Genomic DNA, 13293 nt, shown 5'->3' on the forward strand with positions numbered 1-13293 from the left:
CAGAGCTGGGTGCTCGATGCGCAGTGGAGAATGGCTGCTTGTCGGTCCTGTTATGACTGCGAGGTCCAGTTTCAATCACTGGCGTCAGACAGGCGCAGGACCCCCTAACTTAAACCCTTCACCCTTTTTAATATTTCGTATTTAATTATGAATCGGATAACTATACTCTCAGTGAACGTCGAGGGCTGATCCCTTAACAACGTTTCACGATATTGAAATAAAATGTTACAACGGATGGTGTTGATACACGTCATTTTTTGAGACTCGCTCGGGATTGGACACAATATTTTGCGGATGGAGGATTTAACTAATATGCATGTAATGGATAGTAGTGATCAACTTTAAAGTTTGCGTCGGTAGGCGTTGATCGGACCCGGGTCGGTTTGACGCGGTTAACGTCGAAACATTGATCCGCCGTCGACGATCTGCCCTCTTCAGAGCTCTGCGAATATGATGATGTCATCGACGCCACTTTTTCCTGAAGTTATGGCGGAGCGCAACTTTCTAACTCGTTCTGGTGAGTAGGATCACAGGCCCGCAGCCTATTTACAGCTTTTATACGGGTTTCGGGGTCTCTGTAACGCACACAAATGTTAAAAGCCATCCACTTCTAACGAGTTACTCTTGGTCGAATTTGATTATTAATGTCCTCCCGTTTCCTTAAATCGATGCTAAACGGAGTAGAAATGGATGATTGTGAAGTTCGCTGCAGGGGCCTACAGACCATTCCACGTATTGTGCATTTTAACAACCGCCTCGTTTTGATCGTCAAATAATTACATGAGTTGTTACGTAAGTACTTCTCATGCATGTTTTTCCGCCATGCTCGTTGCTAAAAGTGAGTATCCGTGGACCTGCTTGTTCTATTGTCAAAGGTGCGAGTATTTTACAATATGCCTAGCTGACTGGCTGACATTGATCTCACATACATTTATGACTTTGAAGACCATAAACAAGATTGTTACAGCGGTCTTGAAGGGCCGTGGACGCCCCTCTCGTTTTTGTTAACCGAGTAGTTAAGAATATCAAGGACGAGAGCAACAAGGAACGAAATCACTGGCTGGCCTATACAATTTTTTGCCTTCTCTTCATTTTTTTTGTTCTGTGATGTTAACAGCAAACGAACAACCCCATCGACTGCGAGCTAATGTGAGCAGATAGAATAAGTAGGCTACAGGACTTATGTGGTAGTTTATGGCAGTAAATGAGCCCTTGAGTAGGGGAACGGATTGTTGTGCATAATGCATATTGAGAATGCAAAGCTATGCGAAATGGGCAGGCGGAGAGACAGCACAACACACCGGAGCCTATTTAGACTGTATTTATGTTGGCAACAGTGGGCTGATATTAAGTTTGTAATGTTTGGGACAACTGTTGAATTGTAAAATATAAGTGGCTGTTCACCTCTCACTGTTTATTTTAAATAAAGATGTGCTTTATTCAGAGTTTGCCCTAGTAGCTATCCTATTTAACGTTGAACTGCCGTGTGCAATAGTCATAGCCAGTGATACTATGATGAGTCATGTAAAAATCTTCATTGGTTGCCTGTGTCAAAGGGTTTGTTGAAACCCTGCTGCAAATATATCCCGGCTGACCTCTGTGATCAGGAGTAGAACACAGACTAGAGATATAAACAAACATTACAAATGCTTATCATTTATGTATTACTTAACTAACAAGAACGTCAACATTGTTCCAAAATGACTTTTTTTTTTATACTAATACTGAGGAGGTGATTTTGTGTGTGTGTGTGTGTGTTTCAGACTATTAAGAGCACTCTTCTCGCTAATGGAGCACCTTCAGTGCGCGTGGAAGACCCTGAGCAACGGCTTTGGAATGAAGGACTCTGTGTTCGAGGGCCCCTGCCATTCCCCCACCATGGTCCAAGGCTTCCCCTACCAGCGCCGCTCCTCAGACGACGGCAAGATGCCTGACTCAAAGGCCAGCAGCACAATCCGCGTGTACCTCCCCAACCAGCAGCGCACCGTGGTGAGAGGTCGGGCCTTGGCTTGGCGCCCTAGCTAGCCGCGCTAAAGACCCCGGGCCAGGGTATTATTAAGGCTGTCTTGATTGCGCACAACGTGATTTGAAACGGCGCCGTGCGCTATACCGCGCTTGTCACCATGGTGCTGACTAAGTGTGTGTTTGTGTTTCTCTCAGGTAAACGTGCGACCAGGTCTAACCCTGCACAGCTGCCTCATCAAGGCTCTGAAGGTGCGCGGGTTGCAGCCGGAGTGCTGTGCCGTCTTCAGACTGCACCCGGGCCAGAGGAAGTGAGGCCCGCAAAGGCACAATGCATTTTGCTTTTATTAGAGTGGTGGCCTTCCCATGTTGACCATGAATTGTTTTTCTCATTTTCAAGTAAAAAATTCCGGATGGATTGGAATACCGACTCCACATCGCTGATCGGGGAAGAGCTGCTGGTGGAAGTTTTGGATCACGTTCCTCTCACCACGCACAATTTTGTGAGTGCCTCCTGAAAACAAACGCATCAATAAACTCTTAATAATTGTACATATAACGGTACGCTTAAGATATCTTTCACAATATGTTTTCTTCCATTTCTAGGTTAGAAAAACATTTCTCAAGTTGGCCTTCTGTGACATTTGCCAGAAGTTTCTTTTGAATGGTTTCCGTTGCCAAACGTGTGGCTACAAATTCCATGAGCATTGTAGCACCAAAGTTCCTACAATGTGTGTGGACTGGAGCAATATCAGACAACTCCTGTAAGTGTGATGTTAATGCACCTGTTTAGTCATTAGATGCACACATTATCAATACATTTGGTTTGGTTTCATCCTATTGGAGTATACCTTAATCTGTAAAATAGTGAGTGAAAGACGCATTTGGGACTTGACCATGAGTATTATTAGCATTTACAGTATTCTGCGTGCCTAGTTTCTAATGTCTATCCCAATTACTTTTATCACCAGTAAACGGTTTAAATAGGCGGTAATGGTCTGATAACCTTGGTATTTTGCTTTATTCACTTCCGGATTACGTGTACCGCTTTGCATTCTTGCACTGAGAATGGAATACTCAAGGCTGTGTTTTGCAAGCAACCTTTAGGAGTGGAAACTAGCCTCTGTCTGTGATATGTCCTGAAATTATTCCTTTCCATCTGCAAATTAAAGCTAGGGTATGCAATTTGGAGAAACCAGCCGGATTAAACAAGTGTTTGAAAGTAACTCATCAAAAAGCTTTGTGAAAAACATATGATTAGCTCGCTAGCTTTAGCAATAGCCTTGTCGACGATCCAGTCACGAGCAATTAGGGTGCGGGCAGGAAGCCGGATAGATAGGTAGACAGACAGGTATACCAATCAATTAAATCAGAAAAAGTATTGGACAGGGTTATAACAGGCCACCAAAGATACTAAATGTTATGCTATTATTTTTCATAGCTTTTGAGTAACTGAGGTTGTGTTTGTCTTCAGGTTGTTCCCAACACCAGGAGAAAGTGGTGGTCCGTCCTTACCCCCACTGACGTCTCGGCGAATGAGAGAGTCCTTGTCTCGTTTTCCCAATAGGTAAGGCAGACTTCAAGAGCCTTGCTCCCATGATCACCTTCTGTGTTAGATCTCTTGGATGGGGGAGACACTTTACTTCAACTACTAGTTGCATACAAAGGTTATGTTGTAAGCAGGAAGTACAAGGAACACCAGAAGCTTAAACATGTGATCCAGTAAGTAAATTAATTCAACCACTTAATGGGGCTGATACTTTGGCCCCTGTGCATGGCAACTTAGGTATTTTTATGCTGTCTAAATTTGTTGTTGTGTGTGTTTTTTCTCCAATTCCTTTTTTGGCTTTATTGGGTCTTACCAGTCAATAGAGGTGATGTAAAGAGGGAGGTGTGTAAATAGTCTGTTGTTTTAGAAACACTTCAAGGAGTTTTTCCTTTCTTACGGTTCTTGGACAGCCCAATTAGTACCCTTAAAAGTATCAACATGGTGTTGCCAAGGGTTGCAATCTCCAATACTCTTTCTAAACATGGTGGTTTATGGCCAAGTGTACGATATGCTCTCGTAAAGGAGTACGCAATGATTGAATTCGGTGGTTCACCTGAGGGATTCTGAACATTGAACACAAAGTACGGTCCGGTACAATGGTTATTATCCTCGTCCATAAATTCAGCAACATGTTTGATTGTGCTGCAGAGCTTACAATATTAATAAATAAGAATCAGTAAAGTTGGACCAAAAATGTGTTTGTTTGGAGAATTAATGCAGATTTAGTTGGTTGGTGCTTTGTACCATAATTCTAGGCCTACATGTTTATTGGCAAACATCTAAAGCAATAGTATTGTATCAACAAGTCTGCTAAAACGATCAAATGCTCCAGTTCTTGTTTGTTAATAATTTCACATCTCAATTATCAATTGAGATATAAAATATCATGTCTAATCGAACCATACAAACACCAGGTCCCCATTCATCATAAAATGCACTTTCCTTGTCAAAGAACGATGAGTGCGATTTACATTTAAATCCCACTTTACTCCCAAAAGTAAACTGATTAGGAAACCACACAATCTAGTGCAGTGAGGCAGAGAGCTCGTGGCAATATTTGCTCCGTTTCCCATGCTCTTGTCTATGACACAACAGGGTGGTGGTGCAAATACAAAAATGTTTCTCAACCTTGTGTAAGCCTTATCTCTGCTAAAGTTTCCCCCCTCTCTTCTGCCAGCGCTATGCATCGCTACTCTACGCCCCATGCCTTCAACTACACCACGCCGTACCCGCCCACAGTGGGCTCTCTGTCCCAGAGGCAGCGCTCCACCTCCACCCCCAACGTCCACATGGTCAGCACCACCCTTCCCGTCGACAGCAGCATGATTGAGGTAACTACACACGGCCACCCCCACCTGACTCCGGCCCCGTCCACACGAAGCCGAAACGGGCGAAACCGTTACGGTTTCGATCTATCCGGTTTCGAAGTATCTCCGTAAAGACGAAGCCAAGCGAAGCCGGATAGATCTGTAGAAACGCTGTAGTAAACATTCCAGGCCCATAAGGGGCGCTGCTTCTGGTACACAAATCCAGAAGAAGAAGAGGCGAGCATGCGCATAAAGGCTGCCCCCCGAACCACTAACAACACAAACAAACAGCTCTTCTACGATGGCGAACTAGATTCTCAATAAATAATGGCTTAGCAACCCAACAAGGGACATGATATGCTGCAGAACGATTACAAGCTTGTAGTCCGCCATCATCTTTTTTGTTGTGATTTCTGAGACTCCGCGGGCTTAAGAGCCATTGGCTAGGAGGTCGAGGGGTGGGGCGATGACGTCATGGTTTGCGGTTTCAGTCGGTTTCAGGTGTCCACACGAAACCAAAACGAAACCGGATAGATTTGAAACCACCTCCGAGGGTGGTTTCAGAAGTTTGCGGTTTCGGTCAGCGGATTCGCCGGCTTCGTGTGGACGGAAGGCCGAACCGTACAAGACCTTTGCGGTTTTGCCATGAAATCGGCTTCGTGTGGATGGGGCCTCCTTCAGGTCCATGCTTCCCAGGCTCAGAACATCCTCCCCCTCCCACCCCCGTGTGTGAGATCAGAATCCCACCCTGTGGCAAACTCGTCATCCCACCTCTCCTAACCCGTTTGTCTGCTGTCGTTTCTGCAAAGCAACTCCACCTGAATACTGTCCTTCATATTATCTCTTGTTCCCGTGCTTTCAAACCTCTACCCACTTTCAAAAGCTCCTTACAAGCATTTTAGTTTCTTCTACTCTATCTTCTGGATGTTTATGTGTCCCACTAGCATTATTTCCAAAGTTTCTCCAGAACTTTAACTTCCCGCATGAATTTCGTTAATCCCCCTCTCCCTCTCATAAAAGCCTCCATTTTGCTATTGTCTATTGCTGCTCCTCCCCGTCTTCTTTTTTTAAAAAAATATTTTTCTTCTTTATCTCTTCCTTTTCCTCCCTGTCTTTTTTTAACCGTCCCCTTGTGTGTGGCTCCCCTCATGTGGAGTAGCTAGACTGCCTGATTGCCTCCCCCAGCTCCTGGTGCCATAGATTCTGGCTGAAGAGGAGAGTAGGTATTGTGAAATTCTCCCACTCTTTTGTTGAGGCGGCATCTGAGAGCCCAGACAAGGTTAGGAAGTGGCTTGTCCGTGTGCAGTCTGAATGGCATGCCATGTAAAAAAACACAAACGTGTATCTGTATTTATAACGGCTATTGGTGACATTAGACACAATGGAGTCTTGAGTCTCACTAGATTTAAAAGATTTATGGACTTTTTATGGAAACTAAGTCTCTTCTCTTCTTCGTTTTTTGTTTCCTTCTGTAGGATGCCATGCGGGATCATGATTCTGGTAAGTGTTTGGCCGGCCATTGCACCACTCTGTAATCAACACTAAGTCACTTCCTGGCAGCCGCCTTTTCAGAAGCATTAATCCACCAGACACTTATCGGCAGTGTGCAGTCATGCTAAATATTTAAACCTGTGGTCCACAGCCGAGAGCTCTCCCAGTCAGAGCCCCACTGGTTGGGCTCCGGCCCAGCATAGAACCCTGACCCCGGCCCAGCGGGAGCGGGCCACGTCCTTCAACACTCAGGAGAAGAACATCATCGTGAGTCCCTGGAATATCATGTTTGATCATGAGCAGCGCTGCGTCTCGATCATCTCTCCTGGCTTCACTGAAACAACCGTTACAAATCTTTATTTGTCTAAATCACTTGTGTGTGTGTGACCGGGCCTGCCACGAATGTAAACAGTTGAGCACTTTGGTCTTTGTGATGAAGACGTTATTGTGTATAATTGTACACAAACTCTGTACTGACCGACACACATTGATTTTAAAAAGCCATTAGTGCCCTATTGCCATTGTTTACGTTGGTGACTCGAGCACTCGCACTGAATGCCAGGGGAGAAGGTTGATCAACCCGACCGACGTTGTCCATTAGATCCCTAGAATATTACGTCTGATGATGATGTATGAATCTGGCAGGACTCTGTGTTTGAGTCCCCTTATATTGCACTCTTTGATTTGACTTTCATTTGTTGGCGGTACATGATGTTTGTCCATCTAACTTCAGTGGGATGGTCTGTCTTGTGCGTGCTGTTTTTCTGCAGAGGCCGAGGGACAAGCGGGACTCGAGCTACTACTGGGAGATCGAGGCCTCCGAGGTCTTCCTGCAGTCCCGCATTGGCTCCGGCTCCTTTGGGACGGTATACAAAGGGAAATGGCACGGTGCGACTCATCTTTATGTGGGAAATGTTTCTGGTCTATTTTATAGAGTCCTTAAGCAGCGTGAGGCTCTCAAAGGGCTTCATGGGCCTACCTTTATAGACACCCCCCTCACTCCAGGTTCTCAGGAAATGTAGAGCTCCACAGACGCCTGGGGAGAAGTGATTTATGCATTCCGTTGTGAAAGCTCTCCATCAATCTTGGGCTACGGTCTTGACTTTATGTGACACTCCTTAAACCTGTGTTCATTCCACTGCCATCAGGTGACGTAGCAGTGAAGATCCTGAAGGTGACGGATCCAACACCGGAGCAGTTTCAGGCCTTCAGAAATGAGGTGGCCGTCCTTAGGTAAGGAATACACTGGGTTACCGAACTGGGCTTCAGTGTTTAGATGGAGGTTTGGAAACCGGGCTACAGCGGTAACCAGGTTACGACCAGCTTTCTCGTGGGGTTGTCGAACTGCTCTGATAGACGCAATCATGCCCCCCATTCCTTTTTATCTTCCCGCTTCGAACGCATCCTCTTTTCATTTCCAACCATAAAGCTCATTGTTTTTGACGGCCTCTACCCCCCTCTGTTTGCAGGAAGACGCGTCATGTCAACATCCTGTTGTTCATGGGCTACATGACGAAGGACAACCTGGCCATCGTCACGCAGTGGTGCGAGGGCAGCAGCCTGTACAAGCACCTGCACGTCCAGGAGACCAACTACAAGATGTTCCAGCTCATAGACATCGCCCGGCAGACTGCACAGGGCATGGAGTGAGGCCCTCGGCACAGCAGCCATCCATGTTGCACTGATAAACATGTGCTGATGTGTCTTTAATAATGTATGTTCTGTTCACCCCCCCCCTTCCTTTGCTCTTAGCTATCTGCATGCAAAGAACATCATTCACCGCGACATGAAGTCCAACAGTATCCTTCCTATTGCTGTGCAATAGATGTGGATGGAAATCAAATGATTGCTATTTATATCGTAGAAATGTAGTCGATTTTGGGGCTGCACCCTAAAATTCGTAAGCTTCAGTATTCAGAGAGTGCTGAGTTTACTCCCAGTCTATCAAAAGCCAACCATTGTTGGCTTTTTTTATAAAGCAAGATATATTCATATACATTTTCTTCACAAATTGTCCAAACATCGTATTGAAAAGTTGACTCTTGAATTGGCTTGGTAGATTGAGAGTGCAGCCCTAGTAGAATCTTGTTCTCTTGCTGTTTTCTTGCTTTGGTTGTGGTTCCCTGACACCTTCCCTCCCAGACATCTTCCTGCATGAAGGTCTGACGGTGAAGATCGGGGACTTCGGCCTGGCCACGGTGAAGGCCCGGTGGAGCGGGTCCCACCAGGTGGAGCAGCCATCGGGGTCCATACTGTGGATGGTAACGCTACACACTCTTAAATTCCCACTAAATGAAATAGTTAGGTCAGAATTGGGTCCCCAATAGTTGATTAAATTCAGTACCACGATCTATGCCAATTTCTCATTTTTATTATTCGATGCATGTATTTTTCATATATTGCCCTCAAAGGTTTTTGTGCCTACAACCGGTATACGTCTGTATGTTGTAGAGGGATGACGCATGCCTAGACTTGCGTCTATAGTCAACTGTAACTCCTAGCGTTGTGATGGTTGGCATGCTTTGTTCTTTTGATGATTCAAATGTCGAGGCTCAGGAGCTTGCTGTTCGTTGACGACGCTATAGACCAGCGGTCCCCAACCCCCGGTCCGCGGACCGGTACCAGTCCGTGGGTCATTTGGTACCGGTCCGCAGAGAAAGATTATTTATTTATTTATTTATTTATTCATTTATTTATTTATTTTTATTTTATTTTTTTATTCACTTCGCAATACTGTCACTCTTTTACATGCCATAAGTCTATATGCAGTTGTTAGATTGCATATAACATGTTTGCATTTATCCGGTTTGCATTTATCCGGTCCGTGAAACTTTTCGGAGAATCATACCGGTCCTTGATGCTGAAAAGGTTGGGGACCCCTGCCCTAGACGCAACGAACCCACCCACCTGTTAAAAATCTATTTCCCACCCCGCCCTCCAGTTTTATGTGCAGCAGCCTCACTGTCTGAAGACAGACACAGATCTAGCCTCTATAATAGCCTTATATCTGCTGAGCGAGCTTCCTCACTCAGCAGAGCTTTACTACTCATCTCTTGGGATAGAACCCTCGAACAAATGACTAAATAATAACCAGTACGGTACAATTTGAAATCCTAATGATATTGAAGGAGGGTCATCTTCCTTCCCCCCTCCCCCAGGCCCCCGAGGTGATCCGGATGCAGGACAACAACCCGTACAGCTTCCAGTCAGACGTGTACTCCTACGGTGTGGTTCTGTACGAGCTCATGACGGGAGAACTGCCGTACGCTCTGATAGACCGAGACCAGGTGAGGGCAGAAGCATGGTCCTTCTGGGGCGGAGGGGGGCGTCCATATGCAACCACCGGGGGCAGTTGCTGTTGTCTTTTAAACCAAAAAAGACCAGGTACAGGGACCTGCTCGTTGGTAAGATTCAGCTTTTCGTCCTTGCGTCTTCTATCTCACTTTTTGCTTAAGAACCGCACGGTATGTCATCAGACGAAAAGGCGTGGCTTTTTTTGTTTGTTTAGCATACAGCAGAACTGGAAGGGTGACCCACTTCTTGGACACGTGTCAGGGTTGCGTTCCCAGCCCCCGCTCCCCATGTGGAGCCAGGCTGTCAGGCCCCAATGGAGAGCAGTGGGGGGGTCGGGGGGGGGGGGGGGGGGGGTCACAGGCTCCGGGTTGCTGTTAAAACAGGGGGTTGTAGTGCTGGCTCTGGGCCCATCAGCCAATGGCAGCGGTCACCCTGGAGCCACCTGCCTATATTTAGACTCCGTAACCAAACCGTATGTGTGTGTGTGGGTGGGTGCTTTTTTATGTAGTTATACGTCCACTCCTCGACCAAACTGGATCACTCCCCCTAAGGACACGTTTAGTTTAACGAGTGTACTGTGGAATCCGTTTTGGCTCAAATCAGTTATTCGGCTTAAATAGGCCATTGACAATAAAGGCTGAAATAAAGTTTGCTGAAACGTTTTTATTCGGTCCTATGGCACTTTTGGCTCATTAAATTAAAAAAATATAAATGTTCACGTCTTTATCCACCAAATGATTGCCCAGTACACATAAGCAAATACTCTGTCAAACGTTTTCCACTTGAACACGCGCATACAGGCCCTGGTGTGTTCTGTAACCACAGTCTGTCCCCCTCCCAGATCATCTTCATGGTCGGCCGAGGCTACCTGTCCCCTGACCTTAGTAAGCTCTACAAGAGCTGTCCCAAAGCCATGAAGAGACTGGTGGCAGACACCATCAAGAAGCTTAAGGAGGAACGCCCTCTGTTCCCTCAGGTACGCAGTACGACGCACCACACCCGAGCACGTGTTGCACTGGTCTGCTCTGGATTTGTACATCTTTGTTTATGCTCTGTGACTCCAGATCTTGTCCTCGATCGAACTGCTGCAGCATGCTCTGCCTAAGATCAACCGCAGTACCTCAGAGCCCTCTCTGCACCGGGCGTCCCACGCCGAGGACATCGACGTCTGCACCCTCACCTCCACCCGCCTGCCGGTCTTCCAGACGCGCCTGTCACCGCTGCATATGCCCCCTTCGTCTTTCTCATACATGTCCAACGAGTTGTAGCATATAGAAACCTGAAGCGGTCCCAAAACGTCCCAACTCTTCCACATAATGCTGCAAAGAAACCAACAGGATACAAGTTACGTGTGTGTGTGTGTGTGTGTGTGTGTGTGTGTGTGTGTGTGTGTGTGTGTGTGTGTGTGTGTGTGTGTGTGTGTGTGTGTGTGTGTGTGTGTGTGTGTGTGTGTGTGTGTGTGTGTGTGTGTGTGGCTTATAAATGTGGTAGAATTGAAGTCATCACTATGTGTCCAGAGGCTTGCTTACCCGCGGTGGGGGACAGTAGAAGGAAAAGTGTAAATGTGTAAAAAGAATGTGTGCGCAGAACCTACCTAGAGAAAGAAACTATTTTGACATTGAAGGAAAAGAGAGGAACGGGTGTTTTCTCTCTGACTCTGGGCTGTTTGTGGTTTTAGGTGGGGGGGGGGGGGGAGGGGGCTGTGCTTGCGTCTGCTGGCCCAGTTTTCCGATTAAGAGGACGTTTTTGAATGCCTACTTGCCTTTAAAGCCTGAACCTCAACCGCGCACAGTGTCGCCTCACGTGGGGCTCACAAAAATAAGCGGTTGGATGTATTTTTTATTTTTTTTTGCACAATTGGGATTTGGTGTATTTTTTTCTGTTTTTTATTCAGTGTCTTAATCAATCTGATATTGATTTGGGAAATTATATTTGCGCTAAATGCCCTTTTTAAATGCCCTTACCTGTATTTTTTTTTTTTTTTTTTTTTTTTTCATATTTGGGTTTGAAATGGGGATTGTGGAAGAATATACGCCAATTTAAAGCAAGCGTACATAACTTGAGGAAAACTTTGATTTGCACATTTTAGCTAAAGCGATGTCTGAGCATAGTTTTGCCTGTGGCTCTGTTATAGATGCCGTACGCTTTTTTTAAGCAACCTCATTTTGAGTATCATCATGAGCTGGAGATTTTGGCTGTTGTCTTAAATATTTAAAAAACAAGATATTTGAGAGGATAATCAACTTTTTCATTTTGGTAGGAGATTAAACTTTTTATTTTAAACTTGTCAAAGTTTATTCAATGCTGTTTTAATAAAAATTAAGTTAAATTTCTTCGCTAAATTGAATTGTATGCCGTTTATTTTGAGTGTGTGAGAGCGAGATTCCCATATTGTGACAGACTAGTAAACATAACGTCGAATAAGCCACTCGATGGTGCTGCTGCTGCTGCTGCTGCTGCTGCTGCCTGTGTTGTTCTCTGGCTGTTGGTGAGTATTCTCCCACATGGAGGAGCCGTGTCTGGGTGAGATGTATGTTGTAGCAGTAGCAGCACGGTGTTAACTGACTGGGGAGCCCGGCTCAGACACGCCACCACAGGGTATTCTCTGGAATTCCCACCTCTGGTGTTGCTGTTGGCAAGCCTACCGGAAAACGCCAAGGTTTAAAAAAAAAAAAGTCAAGTTCGACGTGGTGGATAAGCTGAATGTTTTAAAATTTCAGTAGGCATGTTTTATTAATATTTGTATATATAGATATGTTTTGCTTGTGTCAATTATGACCTTTAGCACAGCACAGAGCATATCCTGTTGAGCTTGGCCTGCAAACTAAACTGCAGATGGGATCTTGGAAAATATTATGCTACTTTCAGGATTAATGTGTTTTAATTTCCCACCGTCGCTTCATGACCGGAAGAAGGCCGTTGGCATAAATATTTATTATAAATATTGTTTGTCGGTTCTGTTTCTGTTTCATAACACGCTGCAGAGATTAGAAAAAACAATCAACATTAAACAGCAGTTCAACTTCCCATACAGAAGTGTGATCAATCCCACTTAATCACTAGAGGGTCATCTTAGAATCACTCTTCATGCCTATTTCATGCATAAATTATGTTGAAGTTTTGTATGTAGTGTAAATGTGAGGATGCTTTATAAACAAATGGTCTTAAACCAACCCAAATGGCATTTTAGATTTTTACGATCAAGATATTATAATACAGAAACATGCCCTATATTTTCGTGTGTGTGTGTGTGTGTGTGTGTGTGTGTGTGTGTGTGTGTGTGTGTGTGTGTGTGTGTGTGTGTGTGTGTGTGTGTGTGTGTGTGTGTGTGTGTGTGTGTGTGGTGAGATTTGGCCAGAGCAAAACTTGCAACAGCCGGGCCACCTGCATGGTCTCACAAACATTGTGTATTGTCTGTCTGTCTATAAATACACAATAGTCGTGTTCAGCTCAATACAATTACCATATTAACTAATCTTTTAACGATGCTCAACGGCAACATCGGCATGGTAAATCTAATCAATTCAATTGTAAATAGCGATCTTTGAAAACAAGAAAAACACAATAGCTGAAAAACACAACACAGTAGGCTATTCCACAAAGGGGCGCTAGTTACCTTATCCAACAGCTCGGCTCCCCATCGAGATAATAGTTTAATTCAAGCTTTTCTTTCTGTTTATCTCCCTGCTC

The 13293-nt window shown here is 45.1% G+C and overlaps 1 protein-coding gene across 2 annotated transcripts; it reads left to right on the plus strand.

The window, feature by feature from the left end:
• Window positions 1–45: 45 nt before the first annotated feature.
• raf1a (Raf-1 proto-oncogene, serine/threonine kinase a) lies at window positions 46–11945 on the plus strand. Of its 2 annotated transcripts, none has more exons than XM_030357600.1 (17): window positions 46–517; window positions 1764–1989; window positions 2161–2273; window positions 2363–2465; window positions 2569–2726; window positions 3437–3529; window positions 4689–4842; window positions 6294–6318; window positions 6461–6576; window positions 7080–7197; window positions 7458–7542; window positions 7779–7955; window positions 8062–8108; window positions 8452–8570; window positions 9468–9596; window positions 10445–10579; window positions 10668–11945. In XM_030357600.1, the coding sequence occupies exons 2-17, from the start codon at window positions 1789–1791 to the stop codon at window positions 10869–10871; spliced, it is 1977 nt and encodes a 658-aa protein (XP_030213460.1). In that variant the 5' UTR covers window positions 46–517; window positions 1764–1788; the 3' UTR covers window positions 10872–11945. The 2 variants fall into 2 exon arrangements, with proteins under 2 accessions (XP_030213460.1, XP_030213461.1); XM_030357601.1 differs by lacking the exon at window positions 46–517 and adding an exon at window positions 5978–6097 and having other exon boundaries at window positions 1773–1989.
• Window positions 11946–13293: the final 1348 nt, after the last annotated feature.

The sequence above is a fragment of the Gadus morhua genome, chromosome 1 (assembly GCF_902167405.1).
Source record: "Gadus morhua chromosome 1, gadMor3.0, whole genome shotgun sequence".
NCBI lineage: Eukaryota > Metazoa > Chordata > Actinopteri > Gadiformes > Gadidae > Gadus > Gadus morhua.